Source organism: Caloenas nicobarica, chromosome 6, assembly GCF_036013445.1.
Source record: "Caloenas nicobarica isolate bCalNic1 chromosome 6, bCalNic1.hap1, whole genome shotgun sequence".
NCBI classification, from domain to species: Eukaryota; Metazoa; Chordata; class Aves; order Columbiformes; family Columbidae; genus Caloenas; species Caloenas nicobarica.
In genome coordinates, this window is record NC_088250.1 from 8,129,749 (window position 1) to 8,154,652 (window position 24,904).

Consider the following 24,904-nt stretch of genomic DNA (forward strand, 5'->3'; position numbering starts at 1 on the left):
GCATATCTTCATTCACTTTGCTGTTGGAAAATTGGTTCTTCTACCTGCCCTGTATATTAACTTGCTGGGGAAGATACCTCTCCCTGTCACAGTGGAGTGAAAAAATAGCTGTGCTGGGTCTTTTCCTCTTTCCCTTGGGATTCATGCCCTTCTTTCTTTCTCATTGATTAGGACTGTGCTATGCTAGCCAAACCAAGAAAAAAATCAGATGGCAGAGTGGACCCCACTGGGCCAAGCTAGGTGTCAAGCTGGATTACTAGAACAGAAACCAGCTCTGAGGTGAAAATTGGTTATCAGTGTTAAATACCCAGCAGAAATCCTGTCTGCTGTTAGGACTCTGCTTGAGAAAAGAATAGAGAAAATGCAGTGTGTTAGAACTGCAACCTAGCACACCCATTGAACAGGGCACACTACTGCAGCATTTTCCATAAAAACCCAATCAGTTTTTAAAACATGTAGAGCCGTATTACAACAAGCTGTTGGCAAGTGCAAGTCCCTGAATGTAAGGGACGTTTGTGTTTTTGTGAGTATCTATGACAACAAATAAATCTAATGTTTGGGAAGTGTCCTTGAGAATATCAGTGGGGGGTTTGTTGCATTATGTCAGTAACACTTAGCATTTTCAGACTTTTAATTCCTAAGTATTACTAGAGATGGGTATGAGTACTTTAGGAAAATGAACTAATTAGTTACAAGATTTTTTTCTTGTTTGCAAATGGCACCAGCTCAGACTAATGCTATTTACTTCAGCTTATTCCAGACTTCTAGACATATAAAAGAGTGAATATTTTTAGGAGCTTTCATGCTAAGCAGGAGGCTCAGTCTCAAGGTCAATGGACTCTGGGTTTCTGTGGGTCACTTTCAGCCATTTGAGGAAGGTAGAAAAGGGAATCTAACCTAGATTTGTTGTAATGGTCTGTGTTGCTTCTGTAGTGCTACAAATCAAAAAGCAGAAAGCGAATGAAGCCAGGAATTGATCCTACAGAATAGTGCGCAGGATGGGCGTGTCTGTAAGAACAGGGCTAGAAGTGAAGAGCAGGACAGGACAAAGAGCAACTTGCCCTTGTGCTAAGACTGGTTTTGGTCCTCTAATTTTTCCTTGCTGAACAGCAGCTGTACCACCAAATATGCACACTGAGGCTTATTGCTTTGGCCTTAACTCATTCCATGCATTTTACTCCCATGTCCCATACTGCGTTCTTAGAAGTTGAGCGAGTGAGAGTAGAGATGTCCTGCATGTATGTACAGAATTACACCTACGGCTGTCTCCACACTGCCCTGCCTGACTCCTTGGAACTGGGCCTGTAAGGGGGAGGCCATGGATCCCTGTAAAATATCTGGAAAAAGTTATACACTGAAAATGGGACTTGGAAAGCCCAGTCATTGGCAGCACCGTGTGCTTTCTCTTGTCTGTTGGTGCCTGATCTGGGGCTTCACGGGGGATGTGTCTCCTGTGTGAGCTCAAGTTTCTGACCGCTCTCATCCCTCTCGCGTTCTAACCTCTGATGATTAACGTTATCTCTGTTCTTGTCTTGCGTGAACAGCTGTGCACTCTCTGCAGTGCACTGGCAGCACCAAAACAGCTGTATTAATTTTCCACTTTTGGTTTTAGCATTTTCCCAGTGTCACTGCCTGACGCTCTCTGTTACAAAACTCTGTTTCTCAGCTGATCACAGGTTTGTCAAGCCATTTGTACTGAAAATGTAGAAGTTGAGCATTAAAATTACAATATATAGGTCTGAAAATACTGGCTGAAATGATTCTGTTTTTTCCAAGATGGAGACTAGTTCATAACTTTACTTATGCTAACTAAATGAAAATGTCTAATTGGACCCATCTTTTTGCTCCCAAGATTTAGAACAACGAGTTTCATCTTGCCCTCTGGAACAGAAATGTCTTTGCTGTCCCTATAAAAATCCTACCTCCACAGGCTGAGCTAGCAGGCTCTGGATAATTTTGCCTTTGGTCTACAGTCAGCAGAGCGTTTAGAGCTTTATGGTTGAAAACTGCAGAGGCAGAAACTGGGAATGAGATGGTGTGGGGAAAAGTCTTGCTGGGCAAAGTGATTTAGAAGCGAGCAGGCCGAGGAGAAGAGTGGAGGAGAAGAGACTGGTGTGAAGAACCATGCTCATTATGGCTTTGCTAATGTGTGACTGTTCAGATCTGAATGAGCTTTTAATGTTGCTAATGCATAACTTATATGCAAGTGTGGCAAGAGGTGCGCAATGCAAATCATGCCTGATGAAGAGATGAATATGTGCTTGCGGATGTTTGAAGTTTTGAGCATTCCTGCAAGATGCTGAGGAAAAGTCTCAGCATGGGCAGAAAGCCTATGGTGGAGCTTTTCAGTGGAAAAGCCCAAAGTGCCACAGCACTGAAACAGTTTTCCCTGATCTTGCACTGGTGGTGAACCGCTTTGGGGAGCAAGAGTATGTGCTCCTGCCTGTAACACCCTTGAAAAAGCCCAGATATTGATAAACTTGCTTAGAAACGACAGTGAATCTTCTTAGAAGTTGATGGGAATCTGCTTAGAACGAGGACTTAGCTCTGTGAAATAATATCAGGACCTCACCCTGTTTTCAGTAACTAAGTCAGTAAGCAAACTATCACGGAAAGGAGACTTTATTCAGGGAAGATCGCTAATGACTTTGTGATTTAAGATATCTGAATGTCTATCTGGAGGGAAACTGTAGCGTTTGGAAAGCTGGTGAAGATGTGCTTATGTGCAGTGTTGGTGCACTTGGTGATTACATCGTTGTTCATGAGGATGACTTGTTACGTTGAAAACCCCTCGGGAAGCTTGATTTGTACCTGCAATATTTTAAGAATCTTCTTTTTGTTCCTTAATTATTTCAAACTTTTGATAGCTCAATGAACAAAATTAAGGATCAGCAGCAGAGTCCTTTGCCACCTCTATACAGTGATTAAAAACATATGCAATCATAAGTTGACCTGTAAATTCACACAGCCTTACAAAACTGGAAAAACAACATATTTCTGAGTTTGTGGTGATTTAGAATGCAGAACTAGTGATGTTATCAATGTCTCTCTGGAGGCGTGACACCAGGGTTCAACTGGTCTTACCGTTTCAGATACCCGCCACCAAGATTTATCTGTGTTTCACCAAGTATGAGAAATATATGAATCCAGGGGCTTCCGGCTGATCCCCCCAAAAGCCATCAAGCCGCCTACGTTAATGTCAGCACACTCATAAATTTTTAGCATACACTGAAGTAGGCAACTTCTGCCACTGCACAGAAGCTTCCCAAGGTGTCCCCTGCCTCTTGTAAATCCACAGACACCCAATAAAGTAGATTAACTGCAGATGGACTTAATAACAGTTGTCCCTCCTTTGGAATTAGAGGGGTTCACACTTTTTAAAAGAGGACAATGTGGTGTTCTCATAAGCAAGAAAGAAGGAATGAAGGTTTGTGGTGTGTGGTGGTTTTTTTGCTTGTTTGGTGGTTTGTTTTGTGTGTGTTTTTGTTGTTGCTGTTTTGTTTATTTGTTTTTGTAATGGCTGTCAAAGCTAGGTAGTTGGTTCCAATCAGTGGGAAAACAGGTTGCAGAACCGTGGGCTCCTCTCTCTCCCACCATACACAAACAATCCTCTTGTTTATGATAACTTATTTTCCCTCTGTTCAAAGAAACCCAGTGGGCTATTTGCTCTCGTACTCCTCCAGTAAGCCAGTGATGCATTTGCATTCCATTCCCTTGCCCCCTCCAGCCCTGAAGATATCTGCCAAAATTAGTCAGTAGATAACTACTCAGTGGAAGCTTTACGAATGTGTTAGGCAAGGCTCGAACATTACCCATTAATGTTTACAGCTCCTAATTACGTTAATTAATCAGTCTTAGAGGTTGTCTCACTCGGGAGCCCAAAGGCAGGATTTTAGTTCCCACAGATGTACTTTAACTGGCTCAGACTCTGCGGCATGGCTGCTTGCAGCGAGCAGCTCAGCGTGGTCTGGCTGCCAGGGTATTTATGCCAGGCCTGGACAGGTTTTGCTGTCAGAGCTCTGTGCTGTTCCTGTTGGATTTTGAGGCTAGCTTTGACTGTCTACACGCGGTACAGCCAAACATCTGGGAGCAGGCTGAGCCATGTCCAGGGAGACCGATGTTAATTGTGAGCTGCTTCTGCAGAACGGCCTTTTGGTATGGGAGAAAGGCACTCAGAAAGCACTTTGCACCAGCATTAATTGTTATGACACAGAGACTACTGCCTTTGCAAAATCTGAAGTTGTTAGCTCTGTCAGAAAAGAGATGAAACTGTTGATAGAGAAAAAGCATGTTGTCTCTTCTATTAATGTTTCTGTAGTTTTGCAGGAAGACAAAGTATTCGGGCAGAGGAGGACATCCAAGCCAGTGCCATCATCTTTCAGAGCTTCATTTCCACAATTCAGAGCTCGTCTTCGCTCTCCTGAGGAAAATGAGAAGACTCAGAGAAGCGACACAACCCAGACTGGCTGCAGAGTGATTCAGAAGAAGTTTCTACTGGTTTTCTGCTGTTTCCTAAAGAATTTGGTTTGGGTAGGCTTTCAGTGCTTGAAGTACAAGAATCTTAACAGAAGATATATTCAACTCTAGCAAAACAGGTAAGAACAGAAGAAAACTGTGGTGCAGATACAGATCACTTTCTGATTTAGTTCACCTCATCCTCATATGGTGGAATTAGCAGAAAACCACTTATTTATCCCCATTTGCATAATATCCTGATTTTTACGTTGAACTCATGGTTGCTTCTGGCTGGTGATTTTTGCTCCCAAGTGGAATGTCACATACAAGTGGCTTTTGAGTGTGTGACAATCCTTTAATGATGAGAGGGTAAGCAAGTACTGACAATATGGATTAGGTGAAAGAAAGCAGTTCATCACCCATCTATAAATGGCTCCTGTGGGAAGTAACTCCTGTCTGTGCTGAATATAAAGTACCAGATGCCAAAGAGGCGTTTTTTGGTAGGTTCCTACAGGAGAAATGCCATTGTAGGGTGGTTAGGGAAGAAGGGAATGCGTTTTCCAGAACAACAGGGCATTCTATGGCAAAAGAGGACTGTGATTAAAGGGCTGGTGGTGTTCCAAAGACTTCCAAGACTGGAGCTTGCTCTTTGAGAGAACTGCCTGCCATAGAGGTTCATTGCACTAAAGCTGGTTATTAAGCAATTTTCCTATCAGCTCTTACATGAACTGTTGCCATATTGTGTAGAGAACATACTCCTTGGTTACTTGGAAAGCGCTTCTGGCAGGCCGAGGGCACGTACGATGAGCCAGACAGGACTGAAAAACAACACGGGTCTGGATGGTCTTGGAGCAACAATTCCTCAAACCAGAGGTGAGGCGGCACGGGGAGAGGGTGCCACGGCTCGGCGCTGCCGAGGTGTCATCTGTCTCTGTCCTGTTGGCAAGACTCCAGCTGCTGATGGATTGCCTGGCAGCTTTCACGCACGTTAACGTTAACTTCATAAACAGCAGTGTGTACGGAGTGTGAAATGCGATACGGGCAGCGCCTGACACAAATGAATACTTTCCCTATTCTGCGGAGTTTCAGTGCAAAACCTCTCTCTCCATTCATCTTCCTCCTGCCTCCTCCTTCCCCACCCCCTGCTACCTCGGGAGCCCCAAGAACAGGCATGTTGGCAGTAAACTCAGCTCCACAAAACAGTCCTGTGAAAAAGGGAAATATAACACGATCACTTCCTATTTCTTCCTCTTTTCCTCTGCATCAAAGTCTGGGCTGGCTGTCAGGAATGTTCCAAATGAATAAAGCACAGGCACCCCCTGCTTCAGAAGGAGTCTCATCCACTCACCATGAAGCTTGGCCAATTTTTTTTCTGACAGTACTCAAGTCAGCAGGCAGAGCAAGAAGATCATTCAAAGCTAATCAGTAAAGTGTAAACCTATTAGGAAAGCACATTTACCCCTTGCCGCCTCCTTCCTCCAGAAACCCATCCCCAAATCTGTGGGAATAACACATAATGTACATAAAAGTTGCTATTACTTAGATCCCCTGTTATTAGGTCAGCAATGCTACTGATGAAATGCTCCCCAGAGCACAGAGCAGTGGCATATAAATCCTGTAAGAAATTCACAGAGTAATTTGTTACAGCTAGAGGGCATAAGATACATTACAGCAAAGCCTGTGTATTAGGCTCTCCCCTGTGATTCTTGAGGCTATCTCTGGTAATAAAAACCTCATCTTGATTTCTTATCCTTCATATTGATTTCTGTCAAAGATGACTTTCCTTAGACAAAGATACTACTATATTTCTCTGTATAATAAGAGTATCCTTCTCCCCTATTTTCCGTGTCCCTTTTTAAAATTTATTTTTGCGATGACTATGAGGAAGATTTGTAATTTGCGAACTGTGGTTATGTACACTGGATAAACTGGAGGAGACATTGAGGACAGCTTTTGCATATGCAGTCCAAACCCCTAAATGTGAAATTAGAGAAAAATATTACTGGTCTGGAATAGTACAGGAAATTGAAACTAAAACCCCAGCTATGTAATTGCTATATTTAATAAAAAACTCTGTTGTTAATGTAATGGATGCAATCTGTGGGAGTAAAGTGATTAAAATCCAGACTGGGATGTATATAATCATAGCAACTGTTAATTTTGGAAGATTTGTACTCCTGCTTCCCGAATCTTTTAGCTATCTTGAAAAATATGGAGGCCTGTAGGTATACTGCATGATGCTTTTCAAAAAAGGCTTTAAAAAAATTCCTTTTTTTGGATGGTACGGCTGCAAAATGCATAGTGTTATATCAGAAATATTTTGTCTCCTCTGCAGTGGGTTTGCTATAAGCAACTGGAACACTTTCATTTAATCTCTTCCTTTGGGTTTTGCTTTATTTTGCCTTTTTTTAGCACCTACGTTTATAAGAAGCTGTCTTGAAATGACTGAAGCTATGCCTGTGTTCCCTTGTGCAAAGAAAGTGGTAAATACTTGTAAGAACTGTTATAAATAGAGAAATTTAATATGTGCTTATTGCTTTTGTAATCTAATAGCAGCTGTGCTGAAAGATAATACCTGCTAATTGTATTTGCTATCACATTCTTTTCCAATTGAAGGATAAAATATGGAAGTTTGGGTTTATTTTTTTTTTAGTACGTACAGCAAAATTTATTCAAAAGAATTTCCATTTCCCTTCAGCTATCTGTTTATTTAATAGACTATGGAAAATGGTAAACTCTGTCAAAAAGCCTAGTTAAAGAATAATTTATAAGCTACATTTAGGTGTTGGTCTCATAGACTGGCTTAGCGGAGAGCCAAAATATATCCTGGCAGGTAATAATTAACGTAAACCTTGACACTTTGGATCTGGCTCACTGTTCAGCAGGCCAGGCAGGAGCAGCACACAACTCCTGCTAGTTCTGCCCCGTCTCTGGCATGCACCACACAGAAAGCTTGGCTCTGCATGACACACATGCTCCCCATGTGTAGGAATTTGCTGCCCTTTTTTTTTTTTTTTTTTTTTTTTTTTTTTTTAAAAAACCTATTTTGGATGCAAGTGAATGTGTCTGCAGGAAAAATTATTTTGGTAACTTAACCAGAGGCCTCCTGTGAAGAGCGGGATGGCAGGCAGCTCACTCTGACTCCTCTCAGTCCCATAAATCACTGCATCGCTTGGCCAGATCCAAGTGAACTATAATACTGGGTGATGTCCAGCCTTTGCTGAAGCTGATGGCAGCTCTCCCACTGGCTTCACTGGGGGCAGAATTTTATGTACCACACTGCTAAATCGTCAGAATAGCTTTTATCAATGAGATCTGTCCAGTCTTTCCTGAAATGTACCTTACTGTTTTTTAGAAATGCTGCTGCACAGTTAATTTAAAAGAAAAGAGTAGCAGGGAGTATGATGCTCTGACTGCAACAAGTCCGTCACTGTCCCTCTGCCACCAGAGGTGACCTTGCTCTCAGGCATACCCTATAACTGCACATGTGGCATCTCTTTAACTGTTCTCTATCAAAATGGTCTGATTTAGCTTAAAATTGCTTTTTGGTTAATGTTTTTAATATCCGATCATTTCAGATGGGTGGGTAGAGAAGCAGCTCGCTCTGTGGTTATTCTACAAGGTTGGAGGGGGATCAGTTTTCTCAGGCTATCCCAGCTGCAGCAGAACAAGGTGTCTGACTTAAAGGCTTGTCTCTAAGCAGTGGTGTCATCGATTAACTCCATGTGTGGGTATATCTTAGTCACATTTAATATAATCACTTGCTTGGCAAAAGCATATCTATGAAGCTATACAAGACCAATTAATGTGGTGCCTATATTCAAACTTCTGTTTTAATCTTTGCTAATTTTCAAGTCTAGATGAGATTCAAGACTACCGAACCTGACTAGACCAGACAACTTAAAGGTTAACTAAATAACTCCTTATAGCTTGTTTAATCACACATTTGTATGCTGGGATACTGACTATGTCTGCCCATAGCCTTGAAGTCTCACCTAAAGTGAGGCCCCTGGGCACATCTGGGATATAAATGTAGCAACGAGGTCCCATTTCACTTCTAAGGGCTACTGAATAAGAAAGCTCAGCATTTACACTCCACCTTACATCTTCAGAGTATTTAGTAGATACATGAGACTGAGGTTGCTTATGCATTAGGTAGTGAGGATTCTAATGAACTGCTCATTCAGACATTCCTCTCCACCTTCCTTGATGGAACGATGGCTTCAGCTTCTTCCAAAGGACCCTTTGGATTGGTTAGGCTCTTGCTTAGCTCTGCTGTTAAGTGTCTCCATGGAATGGATTTTACTTTTCATAATGTCTCATAACTGTCTTTCAAGAGGTTTATGGCTCAGCCTTATTCTCTGCGAGACTGACTGTTCTCTGCTAATCTCCTACAGAAACACTGTTATTGGTTTACGCAGTCTTTCAGTTATTTCTCCTCAAGCTCTGAAGTCAAGTTAATTGGACACAATTGACCTATGTTAGAGAATTACTATTAGTTGAGTAATATTAACCTAAGGAAACAATATTTTTTGTACCACGGAACATGCGGGGAGTTGTGGGGAGCGGCAGGAAAGGCAGCTGAAGTGTGCAGAGCAGGCCCTGGGAACGGGGTGGATTTGGGAATGGGGAAGTGCATTGTAATAACTGAGCTTTGCAAAACCAGCAGTTCTTTCTAAAGAAGAGCAAATGGAGTAAAAATAAACTAGAATCTCAAGTGTCTGTAAGAGGCAAAAATACAAAGAAGAGAAACAGATTGTGGCAAACCTGTGAGAGTGCTGTTTTTATTATTGCTTTTTTTTTTTTTTTTTAAACAACCACTACCTGTCGTGTAGCTACCAAAATGTGATTAAAGTAGTCAAGGAATAAATACAACAGGATTTCATCAGAATGCATTTGCTGTTTCCAACTGGAAACTGCATGCTGAAGGCAGGTCCAGTACACTGAAAAAACACTGAATGATTAATGCACAATGACAGAGGTCCACAAGACAAATATGAGCCTTGTAACATCACTAAGCAGCTCAAGGCAAAAACACTGGAAGTGTTTTTGCAGAGCAGTTTTATGCAGAGCAGCTGAAACCTTGCTGCTAAATCCTGGAACTTTTGGGTGCTGCTTCCCAATTTACTTCTACAAGCTAAGCCACTGGCTGGGGTAAATCCTAGGGAAAAAACCAAAAACAAAACGAAAAACACCAGCCCACCCCAACCCCCGTATTTTTATCATAAAACCAGTCTATATTCCTTTCTACAAGGCTTTACAGTATCAATTGCCCTATTGCCAGTCTCAAAACTTCTTCATCTCAAACTTCCTGAGAGAACTGTAGGTGTCAGCACTCATTTTAAAAACGTGTAAGTACGTGCTTAACTCTACTGGGACGTGAAGTTTCACTGAGATCAGCAGCGCTACTTCAGTCAAGCTGCATTTGGAGGAGGGTCCTGAAGGTCAGGCCTCAAGTATGAACGTACTTTAGATTCCTGTGGGCTGCTGGATAATACCAGCAGCAGGCACCTGGACTGCAGTCCCGGTGATGTGATGTGATTTGCTATAGCAAATAATTACACTTCTATCTCATGGAAGACTGCGCTCTCTCTCTTAAAGCTTATGTATTCACACAGGGAAAAAAGTCAGTGTGCCTAAACTTTAACTATGCATCTTGTAATTACAGAGCTGGAGCCCAAGCTAATAAGCAATCTGAACGTGTTCCCAATTTAATCTCTGTGGACCTGATGCTGTAGTCAGCCTTTCAAGGTGCGCCTCTGATTCCTCCTGGACTGTGAAGGAGTGATACACTATTCTGGTTTCCCCAGTTAGGGGTCCTGCTGCTCGGGGATCACCAGCTGAGACTGGGGTCACCACTGTAAGATGGATTTTGCAATTTGTAAGAATCAAGCTCCTTGGGTTAAATGGACTTACTAAGGGGTAGGTGTTTATCTCTGCTCACCGGCACTCGATGAAACACTGGCTGATCTCATCCTGGAAATTTTTCTTGATGTAGAGCCCCTCCATTTCTCTCAGCTGGTCCTTGATGGATACCTCCTCGTGTGTCTCCTGGATCTCATCTTGTGGGGTATTGACTTGCCCAGCATGCATCTGCGAAATGCTCGTTGTCTCTAAGTGAGGAGGTAGGCTCTGAAAATGACAAGAGAAGAAAACAAAAGGTACAAATTAAAAGAAACTTAATATAAACTGGAATGCCAGGTTGACAGTGAATCTGAGCTTAAGCCTTAATTGATTTGCAGGAAGCCAGGAACAAACCCGGTGCTCATAAAAAGTGCCTGGATGCACACAATGGTCTATTGTTAGTGTTTCAGCATTAATTAAGCATACTGCAGTGTACATAAACAACCCTTCCAGCGTGGGATCCTGGGATCTCAATGAGACAGGTGAGAAAGCTGCTGTTCTGCAAATGCCAACTTTATCTGTGTCAGAAGGGTGCCAGAGATTTTTTTTAATTGAATTTTCAAATGTTTGGACTTCCCATTGGTACTTTTTAATTAGCTAGTATTGTTTTTAATTTGTTCACTTAAATTTTTATATGCACCGCTTGGTCAGTGGTTTCCTGGTATTTTGTTGCAGCTGGTCATATTCTGTTAGGAAAGTAACTTCCCTTGAGGAACAACAACAACAAAAAAGAATAAACAAACCTCCAAACGCTTGGAAAAAAAAAAAAATCATAGCTCCCAAAGTTTCCCATGATTTAATAACCTTGGCAAGAAGGACTTTTAAGCCAATTTGAAGTCTTGCGATAATTTCTGCTTTGTGATTGATTTTACATGTGTACTTTGAGAAAAAGGAAAGTCTTTCTGGTATGCAAATACAGAAGCATGAAAATACCATCTGTGTGGGTGGTCTGAAACTTTGCATTTTTTAGTTTGCAATGGTTGAAAAAGTTAAGGTGTTTCCAATGTTTTATGAGCTATTATTGCTTTGTAAGTGTAAAGCATATTCTAAAAATTAACTTGGAAGTTAGCTTTGTTTTGTTTGCAATTTTAGAACAAAATATTTTCCACACACTTGGGAAGTAGTAATCATATTGTCTGATAGTGTATGTCAGATTTAGGAACAGAAAAGAGGAGAAAATACGATAATCCGGTTTTGTAATATGGTTTTACTCCTCAAAGTTAGTGACTATCTGACATATAGGTGGCAGCATATGTGAACAAAAGCCTAGGACTGTTGGTTGTATGAAGAAAAAAAATATATATTCACTATTCTGCTCTGGCTTTCCACCTTCAGAATGTGTAGAAATTGTCCTTAAATCAGCACATCTCAGACTAATACATTCTCCTTGCTCTGGTGATGTATTTTCTAGTGTGCTCCAAGTCCTAATTTCAGAGCTCTCCCGCGAAGACAAAAAAACTTCCATCAAAGGTTTGGCCAGCTTATATTGAAGATCTGTTATTTGGTGTTTTTTCTGTGCTTCGACCAGGTTCCAAAAATCGCTAACAAGTGCCAAGCAAGTTTGGTTTCAGAAAGTACTCGGCGGGATTGTACACTATCCAAAGTAAGCGCAGAGGCCCTGTTCAGGAAAGCAATTTGCTGCCTTCCCTGCATCTGTGATGTGTGACTCGCACTATGCAAAAGGAATTAGTCAAGGCCACCAGTGAGAAAATATTCAGGAGGAAACAAGACCAGCATGCTTTTGAAAAGCAGTTGCAAATGCTCTCTTTCTGAATATATGACCCAACATGTTGCCTTTCATCCTGAGATGTTCACTCGTGCTTCAGTTTCCACAGAAGTCAAGTGTTTCCAATTTTTATCTTCACCAGCACCTATTTTTAAGTATGGGACAGCTAATATTAACACTATTTATTTGTATTTCACCTGAATTTCACCGTTGTCTGCCTTACTAATATTAAATGAACCTCAGAATAGCCAGATGTGATGCTGTTTTCTCAGTGCTCATGTGGAAACCAGAGGAAGACCCACAAGGCTTGCTTCCCAGATTGAGATCTAGAAACAAGATCCAGCTCCCTTGGCCAGTTCCCCACTCAACTGTTTGCTTCGCTACAGTAATGGCTGCTTTTCTGAGAAGTTCCCACCAGAGTTTGACCACTCAGAGATATTGGTAGCAGGGCTACTGCTGAAGAGATGACCCAGCATGATTCTTCCGTGTCTTTGTATACTGCTGTAGCACAGACACAGAGGACAACCTGCGAGATTTCCTACCTAGATGTTCACCAGGTGAACCTGGGGAAGGGCTCTTCCATCTAGAAATATGTTTTCCAGTGTTTCATCTTGAATATATGTGAGAAGGGATAAAGGAAAGAAATCTGGGAGCACAAGAAAGGGACCGAACAAGTATTTCCATGAGCAAAGGTAGTTGTGGTGAGTGGTGAAGATGTCCTGCTGGGTGGGCAAAAGGCCTCCCCTCCCGTCTCCTTTGGGAAGCGACAGAATCCATACTCAAGCCTGGGCAACTTGGCGTGAGGCGCACAAGGATATCTCCAGCTTTAGTGAGGCTGATCTGTGGCCGATGTGGAGAAACAGGCTCCCCTACAGGACACATCTGAGTGTTTAATGGTGAAATGTTGTGAGATGGGTGACCAGATGAATAGCTTATTGGTGTTCTGCATAGGCTCTGCCACTCACCTGACCCCACGATGAACCAGTTCAGCGCTCTGAGAAGTAGAAAATAATCCCTTTTGTCTTTTCCACTTCCTCAGGTTAACTGTCTCCTGGTATAAAGACATGAATAAGCCAGCAAAGGAGGCAGCAAAGGGCTAGACCCATAGCAAGGGAAGTGGTGGGTGAGCATGGGACCAGGACAACGTGGAGAGCGAGATGGCACATGCAGCAGCAAAGATAGGAGGGCTGCTTTTTGCCATCTCTGCACCTTTCCTGTGCTCTGCTCTCCACCAAGTCCTGAGGGAGCCTTTGATGACCAGCTACTTGTCCCTGCGAATTTACTATTGGCATATCTTTCATCAGTACCAAAGCCAAATGAGGTAAGAACTGTTTGAACTGGCAAGAACATTCCCATGTGAGCAAGACCAGAAGCAGAAGATTCTTATCTCTAAGTGAATTAATACAGACCATATCTACACTTGAGTCCAGAGTCAACGAAGCTGGTGTGGACACAGTCCAGGCAGCTCTAAACCAGCTGGCTCAGATGCTGATAGCAACAAGGCTACAGAACACGCTCTGGTTGGCAAAATCCAGCCAAGCCTTGAGTAAATATTTGTGCAGCTACCTGTCTTAGCACCATACAGTTATCAATATATCTGCTGATACTAGTTTGAGCTGCACTCAAACTCCTAAGGCTAAAGTACAGGCATAACCTCATAGAACAGCTTATGAAAATAAGTTGGTTTTTTTTTTTAAAGTCTTTCATACTTTTTAAAAATTTTCTTTTCCAAAGTCTGTTTTACTACAAGAAAACAAAAGGTACAGGAACAAGTTATATGAACAGGAAAGGCTATTCGCCTTTGATAACCCATTATAGAAAGGAATGAAAGAGAACAGGGAAAGTTGGTAAGACCATATTCTTATTTGACTGTCTTTTTTCCAATCCTATGGATTTCTTAACATTTTCTAAATTAAGGCATACAGAAAAGGGTTTGTTTACACAGAGGAAAAGACTACTGCTGATGTGAAATGTGCTGTTGCTTGATTGCTTCCATTGCAGGGAAAATGGAGCTGGCTCAGACCTAGACAGCCAGATAAGCTGGGGAAGGACAGTAGGCGTTGGAGAGAAGCCAACACGAGAGGATGACATGTCAGGTATGATAATTGATTTGAGCAGGAGTCGGCACTGCCAGGCAAGCTATTGAGACGAGTAGCAGAGAGATACGTTAATAATTAATGATGTGCTTTGAAGTTGGCCCAGCGCTGGACAGACAGTTGCCAAACCAGAGGCTCCTCCTGTAGTGCAAAGCCCTGGCAATAGCACGCTCCAGCTCAGATGGGCGAGGGAGAGCGTGAAATGAAGAGCAGGGCTAGTTGTGAGGAGTCCTGAAAGATTTGTGGCCGTCTAATGTGGAACATATGCAGGGTGCCCTCATTACCAGGGAAGACCAGGAGGCCAACATGTCAGGAACTGAGGCCGGCTTCTGGTCTGGGGGAGGAGGAGGATGCAAGGGCTGAACGGCAGTGTGGAAATCATGCCACAGTTATTTGACATTTTTTAAGTAAAACATTACAGCTGACTTGACTTTCTGTTCCGTTACTTTGAAATCAATGTGGCTACATCAACGAAAAAAATGAATTGGACTTGAAAACAAGGAAGCATCAAGAGAACTGTGTAAGTAGTCTAACAAGTAAAATGGAGACCATCTTCAAAACTGCTTCCCTGGTCTAGAAGAAGATCCAAGTGTACTTAAGGGTGTGAACGGTCAAGAAAAGGAATTGGTTGGTAGAGCATAGATAGAAAGCAAGATGAACTATATAAAAGGATGATTGTAGAAGTGAATTTAGCAACATAACCTAAAAATAGACACTTCAGCAGCAGGAGGTGCTGAAGACATAGAGCAAGATGTCCAGATGATGTAATTGTACCATAGTTTTAGCTGTCAGCTCTTTACCATTTGTTGTGCGTGTCACAGTAAATGCTTTTCTTTTGTCAAAAAAAAAAAAAAAAAAGGACTCGAAGTCAGGAAAGAAAACAGTTCTCGGGTGCCCAATGGATGGTATGAAGTGTTTAGGCTATTGCAACACCTTAAAACAAACAAAAACAAACAACAAACTTTGAATAGCCTGGGTAATCTGAATTTGAGAATAGTGCTTCCAGCTTCTTACTTTGTAGTTGAGGAAACCCGCTATGTTAAGTTAAGTTTGCTTTCTTTTCACCACAATGTCCTTGTTCTGACACAAAAGTATGTCTCATCCTAAACCTCATCAGCTTCAGAGTTCAAGCCATTCCTAACCCTGTCTTTGTAGCTGCAAAACCTGGGGCCTTATATTCATCTTCGAGCACTCTTGGGTCTTCAAATGGAGACAGAGGTTATGGGACAGCCCTGGTGCAGTTTCTGTTCTCTTGTCAAGGCGAAGACTTCAGAAGAAAGTAGGTCTGAAAAAGCTTTGGCCATCTTAGGAGGCAAGAGAAAATAAGTAGTGAAGTGACAGAAAAAGCACCAAGGTCAGTGTGAGAAGATGGTTTAAAATGGCTCCAGCAGGAATGTCTCCCTGCTAGCCAGTCTTTGACCTGCGCCTTCCCGTATTGCTGATCAACCTTCTGTGTGTCCACACGCTTGTTCTGGAGATCTGAAAAGCTATACTGAGACAATATGATGAGTGCTGCTTTTATAGCCCTCTATACTTAATGCGCATGTTAAGGAAGACAAAAGCCAATTTGTTTCTAACATTGCTTCTCTCAGCGCCTCTAATGTTTCTGCTTCTGAATCAAAGGGAGGCATTCTACAGTAAGACACTAATAAATAGCTTTTCCTCAGGGGAAGAAGCATTTTCCCATCTTCAAGAAATTTCCTTGGCCATGTGAAATTCAAATTTGTTAACTTGCCCTACAAACAGCAACTCATTTAGAAACAAATTACAAATATTAGATGGAGACAGTGAACTTGATAATGCAATGCTGCCACATCAGTTGTAGAATAATGCATCTTAATGAAGGCTTCCCATGTGAATAAACCATTATATTTACAAGCTTTTCACAGTTAATGACCCAGAACTGGATAACGAAACTCACATTTTTAGTGTGGTCCTCTGTCAGCAAAAGTATACATATTAATAATTGATGTTGCTGTAAAAATAGGACATAATATGAAGATTCCTGAGTTTGTGGGAAAATAGGACTACATGGTCCATTAACTTAAAATGCTTATCTAATGTTTGATGGGCTTTGTCTTTAAAATCCTTGTTTAAATTAATAAGGCAAAATGGACATTTGTCTAAAAGAGAATTTTATTCCAACTCATCAGTCACAAGCACGCTGATGAGAGTGCTGTTTGATTCTTCTGTCCTTTATTCCTCCTTCTCCTCCTCTCCTCCCCAAAGAGAATTTAGGTTTTATGAAAGTGGAAGACCCACCAGCAGAAGGAAGGAAGAAGTTCCTTACACCTCCCAGGTAAGCCAATGTGATGATGGTCTCCGTAAGCTTTTCCTTGTAGACTCGGGGACTCAACGGCACAGATCCCTCTTTCCTAGCTTGAAACGCCTTTCTGCTTAGTCAGCTCGACAGCTCTTTCCAACACAGACCGCTTTATTGTTCATTATAAAACACTTAGAGGTGTGAAGGCTGGCTGAACATGCTTAAGGCTACACTTCTACATCTAGGAGGCCCCACGCTGTGGAACTAACTGCTCTTCAATTGTTCCATTATGACTACACTTACAGGGGAAGATAGCCTTCGTTTCAACGAAATAAATACATTTCATTTTACTTCATGTTCTAAGGCCAACATTCGTATTATGCCTGAAAGGTAGATTTACTGCAGCTTTTATTATGGGGTACTTAATTTAAGGCAGCTTCTTTCGTTAGACCTGAAACAGAACGGCTGAAACACACGCTGAATGGTTTTATGGGACTTCTGGAGTAAATGTTCTGCTATGGACAGTATTGTACTTAATTGTAATGTTTCGACAGATCTACTAGTTGTGTAGTATTCTGCTGTAGATTGCTTATTTTCAGTAGTAGTATAGTTTGCTTCTCTGGAAGACTTTATTTCCTAAGCAAAGTAAGTATTTTTAAAATAAATATTTTTAATGGTCACTTATTTTCACCAGTAGTGAAAGTGAGATTTTTTTTTTTTTTAAAAACATTTGAGCTACACAGGCAAGTAACTCCTTGCTAGTAGACTAAAGGGATTTACTACTTAAGTAACTGAGATCCTGTTCTTTACTCATGACTGTTATCCTAGTGAATTTTAAATGGTGACCCAAATTCTCTTTAAAAGGTTGATATAGGAGTTAGCTATGTCCTTGCATTCTTATTTCCTCCATGTGTTTTGTCTGGCTGCAGGAAGAATGTATTTTAAGAGGTCTCTTGTCTTATGAAGATTGCATTTATATAGGTTACACAAATGGTGATAGCCACATCAATTATATGGCTGAATTCCTAAATTAGGCACAAAAAAGGAACAACTAAGCAAAATATATTGCATTCATTAAAGCTTCCCTACTATATGATACACTTCAATGGCTTTGCCAATTAAAGTAATTGTCATATGCATTTGAAACAAAGCATTTGAAGTAAGACGCCCTGTTAGAAAAATATTGAAAATGGCTGTTTTATAGATTTATATTTATATTTATAAAAGATATTGGCAGGTAGCACTCTTTAATAAGATGAAAGAAAACTTGGAGAAAATATATCCATGACCATGTAAGTTTATATAATGTTGGTTATGTTTATTTCTGATACCATACCTGGGCATGCTGTCAAACTTCTACTAAAAATGGCAAGTATGTTTTGGAAACTGAAAGGCAGTGATTTCATTGTTAGTGTGACTCCAGCCAATGAAAGCCAAATTATTTAGCAGGCCTATTGCTTCCCAGCATCTTTCTATTTCAAGAATAAGTAGGTTTAAAATTTCTATTGAAAACAGGACAGATTAGTTATCGCTGCTTAGATATATATGTATGCATGGTGAAATAACATATAACTTTGTGCTGACATCTAAACGTCATCTAGGTTGCAAGTAAAACAATACTCATATTAATCTTATGCTTGATAAAAACAGGCCTGGTGTATAACACTACTCTGTTTGCCCACTTTCAAAAGCTGAAGAAATGTCTTAAATTTTACTTAAGGAGTTTGCAGTTGGTTAAATACCATATAACGTTTATTTAGCCACAACCTATAATGTTTACACAGAAGGCTATTCTGGGAAATACTTTTTTTTTTCCCCCCTGACTCTGGATAAAGTAAATTATATTTATCAAGAATTGAAAGAACAAGGAATGTTTGGCAGACTGTTTTCTCAGAAATAAAAGCATTATCCAAGATAACACGCCTAAATTAGGGTATATTTACAAGAGGTAAGGAGAACAATGTTTTTATTTAAGACAACGTAGATAGTTTCATGTGAACAGGATACAGAAGAAGGAAGAATGGTGGAAATACTAGGTGAGAAAATGATAGATCGGCATGTATTATGCCACTAACTCTTTGGGTAAGGGCTGAAATTATAGAATAGAGCAGTGTGAGAGCAGCGCAACTGTAAATCAATAGATGCATCTGTGAGACAAGACGGCATTTTATGTGTATGAGTGTTCAAAGCATGCAGGGCTCAGTCCTATAAACTACTGAGGCATGTACAGCATTTGGCTCCAATGGGATTGATAACTTGTGCTCATTAAGTGAAAACATGATCAAGGACTTCAGGGTACTCAAAGTTGCAACAGTAGGCTGAGTCCCTAAATTGGGACGGATTTTGTCGTCTTTGTATTCCTTGTTCCTAGGCTCCTCCTACCCTTTCATAAATTGTTTATCGTAACATTTATGTTAAAACCAGCTTTTCCTCTTTCCAGTAGTCCATGTTCTGAGATTATAACATCCTGTAGGGTCTTCCCTGTTAGGAGAGTCTGTTAGTGAGAGCGCTGAGTGTGGATCCATTATTAAACTTGGGCTGTTTTGCACCACCCTGAGAAAAAGCGGTTGTCAAAACCCAGTTCACAGATCCAGTTACACCAGTTTGAACTGCAGCAAAATGAAACAATCACAGCAACATCTAGCTGGGGTGTTTATGATAGGGAATTTATAAATGCCAGAAACAGACAAGCAGAAGTACGCACCAGTTCAAGAACTGCTAAAATGGTATAATTGTGCTGTAACAGTAAAATACTCAGAGCATGGAAAACACGGGTTTGTTTGGACAGCACACGTGTGTTTTCAAGACAATTCAATGTGTTTTCTTGCAACATCAGTGGGGTTGGTGTGGCTTAAACACAGACCTATGCCTGGAACATTGGGTTTTGTGGTCACACTGGAGCTGTCAGTGAACAGCACCGTGGCAGCAATGTGAGGAAGGTCAGGATACAGTTATCAAGACATATGTGCTCTTAGTAAGGATCGCTTCTCTTTACAAATTAAACCAGTATTGCAAATTGTGATTTATCGAAGATTTAGAAAAACACGTGTTGAGGGAATCATGCTGTTCCCGCAATTAAGCTTTAATAAATAATAGTAACAATGAGGCTTTACTTTTGAGCCAAGAAAAATCTCTGGAACATAGGCTTCTACTCTGTCATCAAGCAAAAGATGAAATAGAATCAAATTCCAGAAAAGATACATTAATTTTTCTGAAGCAAGTAGACAGTAAAGAAAATAATACTGAATTAAGTAAAACTAACCAATTCTTAGTCTTCACAAGTATTTCTGCATTTTTTAGGCCAACACAATTTAATTTTTCCAAAAATCATTATTTAGAACTTCAAATGGACTAGCCCTTTTTGCAAAGCCATCTTTATGTGAGAGTAACATAGACATTTTTAAAACAGCTATAATTGTAAGAGAAATTATATTTATTGCAGTAAAAGCCAAGTCTCCTTTGGGATGGACTTGGGAGTAATGGATGGCTAGGTCTTCTTATTTATCTAAGTCGTGCAGCATTAGAAAAGCAAATTCAACATATTTACACATGAAGATCTGTGGTCATTTTTTAGAGGGCTGACGTGATCATACATCAAAGGGACTTGACCTTTGGAGCTTGCTGCCTTTCTATCAGTGTGATCCAATGTCTGCTTACCACTCGCTTCCTTTGGAGACCATGGAAGGGAATGCAGCATGAAAGTAAGAGGGAAACGCAAATGGGGAATACAAAACCACTAGAAAGACGAACAGATTTTTTTTATTTAGAGGTATCAATTTTTTCCTTACATCCTCCGATGATATACTTGATAAAGAGTAATGAGTCTGAGTGCAGAGTTGCAAACATCAATTCTCTTGCTCCTAAATGGAGGTTGGGAAATGAATATACTATATGTGTTTGGTTTGAATTCCCTTCATCCCTATGATCATATAGATTTCCTCCCCATAAACTATGCTATTTATATTCTAGTTATCAGTTACTCCCACCATGGGCCACCATGTAAAGAACACTTGGCTGTGAACCCTCCAGTAACTGATACCAGACTTAGATTTCTTTCCTAAGACTCTAGTTTTAAGAATGGACAGAAACTGTCGGGGATTTGATAGGAAACAATCCCTTGTTTTGCAAAAGGTAAAATTTCTAATTCATCTTCAGTACATCCCAAATATTCACCATTTTAGGTTCGCACTAGTTAAAATCTCTGGGAATTTTCTGTCTTAAACAGAGGCAGGATTGGCACCCAAAGCTCTGTTTAGCTATGCTGGCCGCATTTACTGTTAATGACCAGCGGATATTAAAAATAACCCAGAAGGTGTTATCTGTATTTAACATGGCAAAACGTCGGTAAACGTACATGTTACTTCCTAAAGATAAGATTTTAAGGTCATTCTTAACTGATGATACATGTTTGTCAGATGTATGCTATAGGCACAATTAGTTTTCATAAACCTGTGATGTTGCTGAGGGCAATTCCATTGCTGGGGTAAGAAAGTAATCTAAATTGTCTGGGAGAAGCAGAAAAAATTTTGAATTCAAAATGAAAAGATTAGTTTATAAATCAATCAGTTAAGAACTGCAGAACATGGAGGTATAAATAAACCTACCCAGCACAAAGCAGTGGTCAATGTTTCTGTAATGTGGTGCTGTGAAGCAGCTTTACTAGAACTCCGTACGAGGGCTGTGCTGCTGTAGCTGGAGTGGAAGAGCCGTGAGACTTAAGACCCGTTAGCGCCTAATGAAGGCACTCAAAGAATTGGTGGTGTCAACTGTAAAGAGTTGATCCTTTTTCTCAGGTACTTGCTAGGAAGGAAGATGGTGGTGGGAGATGCATCTTCTCTAGTTGTTGGAGGAAGAGGTTCCTTTTGAAAAGGGTGTTTTCATTCATTTTTTTCACCCCATGCAATCTGACCACAGCTGTTCACTTCCCTGTACTTTTGCACTATGATGCGAGGAACATTTTGATTATTTCTGTGTATACTTATGGAAATATTAAAGTATTAATGTGGCAGTTCTAATGTCCTTATCCCTACTCTTGACATATGTATACAGTAGCTTGCAAAGGGTGGGAGAAGAAGACTTTGCTGCTTTAATTCTACTCCAGGAATAAGGCAGCTCAAGTGTCTTGGAATTACGAACTAAAAATTGATTAATAAAATTTCCTTGTTCTGTCATACCTGGGTCAAATTCCCTGGAACCTGGGGCAAATTCTACACTGCCTGTTTCCACATCTGCCATATACATAGGACTATGTATATATAGCATGAAAGCATGCAGGAGAAGACAAATTGTGCTACTTCTGTGCCATCTATCATTTCAGTTTAGTTCTGTATTCCTTAGAGACTCCTTTTAAAATAGGAAGAATATTAGAAAATAATTTCTCATCTTCTAAATTACTAAAGTCTGAAGAACAAACAGACTGTGGCATTTTATATTCTCTTGGCAGCACTACTTACCACCCCCAGAAATATCATTTCCTCTTCTCTCATTTTCTCTGTTTTCTTGCGCTGGATATATCCACGCCAAACCTGAATTGTAAACAAAACTCTAATGAGATAAATGGGCCTTGTTACAGTTTCCTTTACTGTGGCAGACACAGGAAAAAACAAATAGAGGAAGGAAAGGCACAATATGCAATTGAAACTATTACTCTTTAACAGGTTGCCATCTGCTATTTTTTTTAAAAAACAAATTCTGAGGTTTGTTATCCCTTCACACTGGTACATCTAGCTTCCAAACACAACAGAATCAGAATTTCAAAATGTGTTTAGACTGAAGATTTAGACTGAGCTCCTGTTCTCACCAGGCTAAACTGCCTGAATTATTCATGTGTAAGGACTTTTTCTGGAATTTAGCAGTGATCTCCCTTTATCTTTTCAAGATATGGAATGAACTCTTTTCCTGGAGATCACAGGAGAAGGAGCGAATTCTCCAAGATGCATTGGATTCCAAGGGGATGCCAGAAAGAGCAACTGAGGTCACAAAAATCAGAATGGAAAAACACGTAGGTTATAAAGTCACCTTGTATTACAAGTGTAGGACTGTTTCTGTTGATCTCCCATCTAGGGTCCTGTCTCATTTTGTGGTTTAAATGATGTATTTCACCTTGCTAGACACTGTGAAAGCCATCACTTCAGAATGCTTCCCATCCTATGAGCTGTGTTTCTGTCTACTGCTGTTCTTCTGAACAAAACATTGTCATTTGGTTTTGCCAGAACTGTTGTTAAATCAGATATTTCACCTTTTGAATGCAAGTGGCAGCATCGTCTGGATTTGGACCCATCTGGACCTGAAGTTTAGGTTGTTTTTGTTTATTCTCTTTAAGGTAAATTCGCTTCATGAATGCTGCTCGACAACGGCCTTGGCGAGCACGTTCTGCAACCTGGATGATCCTAACGCCTTCTTCGGGTGTCATGGCTTCGACAGGTTCCTTCAACAGCACAGCCAAAAAGGAATGGACAAAGCAAAGTTATTAGGGTTATGTGTTTTGTTAATTGCCCACCTCAGCAAATGAAACAATGAATTAACTTCTTGCAGAAACTTTTTAAGACAAAAAAAAAATCCCTGTCACAAACTGCAGAGGCTCCTGTCTCAGCACCATCTTGCAATATCTTGGAAGTTTGCTGTCTTGAGAGATGTGTTTTTTCTGAGGACCTTTGGGAGAAAGTGAACCTGATGTGTTGATGTATGACAAGGAAAGCCTGATGCTATAGATGGGAAGCAAGAATGGCTCTATATGGCTTATGTATCCTGCTGAACTTTATTATTCATTTGTGAAGAGAGACATGAAGAAGCATAAGGCTTTGTCCTATTATAAGGAAAATTTCTTAGGCTATGGTAAATCTTCCTTTTAGTTTTCTGAAGGGATGGGTCTCTGGATGAGCTGCTAGGATCCCAGCTCTCTTGCTGAATGGGAAGACAAGCTGTTCTGAGCTAGTCCAGGCCTAGTCAGTCCAGCCCAAACAGAAGAGGCTTGGGGAAAAATGTATGGGAACAGCACAGCTGGAGAGAGGGACTCCCCTTTCTCCCTCCTGAGGACTCTTGTTATCTGCTCATGGAAAAGCTGAATTATTGTCGATATTAATCCTGCAGTTGGAGACAGTTCACAATTTAATGCTTCTATATATACTGCGTGGAGCTCCCTGTACTACACTTTCAGCAGGGCTTTCTCTAACAGAATGACATAGAAGGACAAATGATCTACAGAGCAGACTCCTCTGATGAATCCACTGGTTTTGGTCTATGTTAGACAGCTTATAACAGCACTGCTATGGACACTGAAGAATACAGCAGTTAGGATTTCCTGAGCATACACGGCTTGCTGAGATGCATGCAGAAGTGCTGATAACCATCCAGCAATCCCAGCAGAGATCAAACTGGAAGCGCAGCACTCAACTCAGACTATGTGAGATTATTTTATTCATGTTTATTGCATCCTGTGGCTCCTTTGTGGCATCCTGGCAAAGAGAGACCTGGACCCTACCAGAGCCCCAAGTGCAAGAGCCTGGTGCTCCCAGGTGAGCTGGCTGCACACCAGCTGGCCTCATCTGTAGTGGATACCATACTGAAAAGAACAGAGCTGTGGGAAACAAAAAGGCTTAGAGACGTAATATGCGTAATCTAGTGCTCTGACGACTACAGCATCAGTGAATCCACGTCACCCAGACGTGTAGGTACAGTTGAATATTTTAGGAGGTTAGCAAAGACTGCTTGTAGGCAATGTGCCATTTCCAGAAGGTCAAAAGTATATCAAATCCAGAACACTGGAGTGTTCATGTGCTTCTCTGTAATGACTTTTGCTCTGCCAAAACTCAATTTTCTATTCCTCCTAGCAGCTGCAGCTCTATAGCTGTACAGAAGAGACTGCAGTCATTGTTCAGAGGTTATAAACTGAATACTAAGAGTTGTGCTGACCTGAACTCTGAGTTTTGTCTGTTTCAGTTAAGAATCCTGGTTCAGTAAAACTTAAGCCCAACTTGATTTCAGTAGGACTAATTACATGATGAGAGTTTGCTAGACAAACAAAACAGCTACTAAACTTGGCCAAAGTGCTGCCCTTTCTCTGGCACTCTCACACACATAAAACAGAGTCAATTCATTTCAGTCTTAAACAGGCTCAAGATGTGACTGGATACTGTTAGGAAAATTTAATGTTCCTTTCTATTTGTGCCTTATCTGTAAACAGACTTTTATGTTCTAAGTGCTATATAAGTACTTTTCATTTCAATGGCTTGTGTTCAGACACGTGGGGCTATAACCTAAAAAAGTTAAGCATGTTATTATGCAGGTATGTGGTATGCTTACTTCTACTTGCAATCCAGCATCAAGCAAAATCTGATCAAGGGTCTTCTCCCTCTCCTGCAGGACTTCCATCTTTTCTTTAATGAAATACCTCGGGATAGGTACTTCTGTGTCTTCCTAGAGGAAGAAATAGTCATGAGATACTTTTTAGAACTGCATTAA

General features: G+C 40.8%; 1 protein-coding gene across 1 annotated transcript in view; it reads right to left on the reverse strand.

Annotated features, from left to right (window-relative positions):
• Positions 1–24,904, reverse strand: part of IQCA1 (IQ motif containing with AAA domain 1) — a 98,088-nt gene that overhangs the window by 69,089 nt on the left and 4,095 nt on the right. Inside the window, exons 3-6 of the mRNA XM_065637584.1 lie at positions 24,746–24,859; positions 22,683–22,871; positions 21,898–21,969; positions 10,400–10,587 (exon numbers count right to left, since the gene is read on the reverse strand). Of these exons, the coding sequence (XP_065493656.1) occupies positions 10,400–10,587; positions 21,898–21,969; positions 22,683–22,871; positions 24,746–24,859 (563 nt within the window). The remainder of the gene's footprint in view (positions 1–10,399; positions 10,588–21,897; positions 21,970–22,682; positions 22,872–24,745; positions 24,860–24,904) is intronic.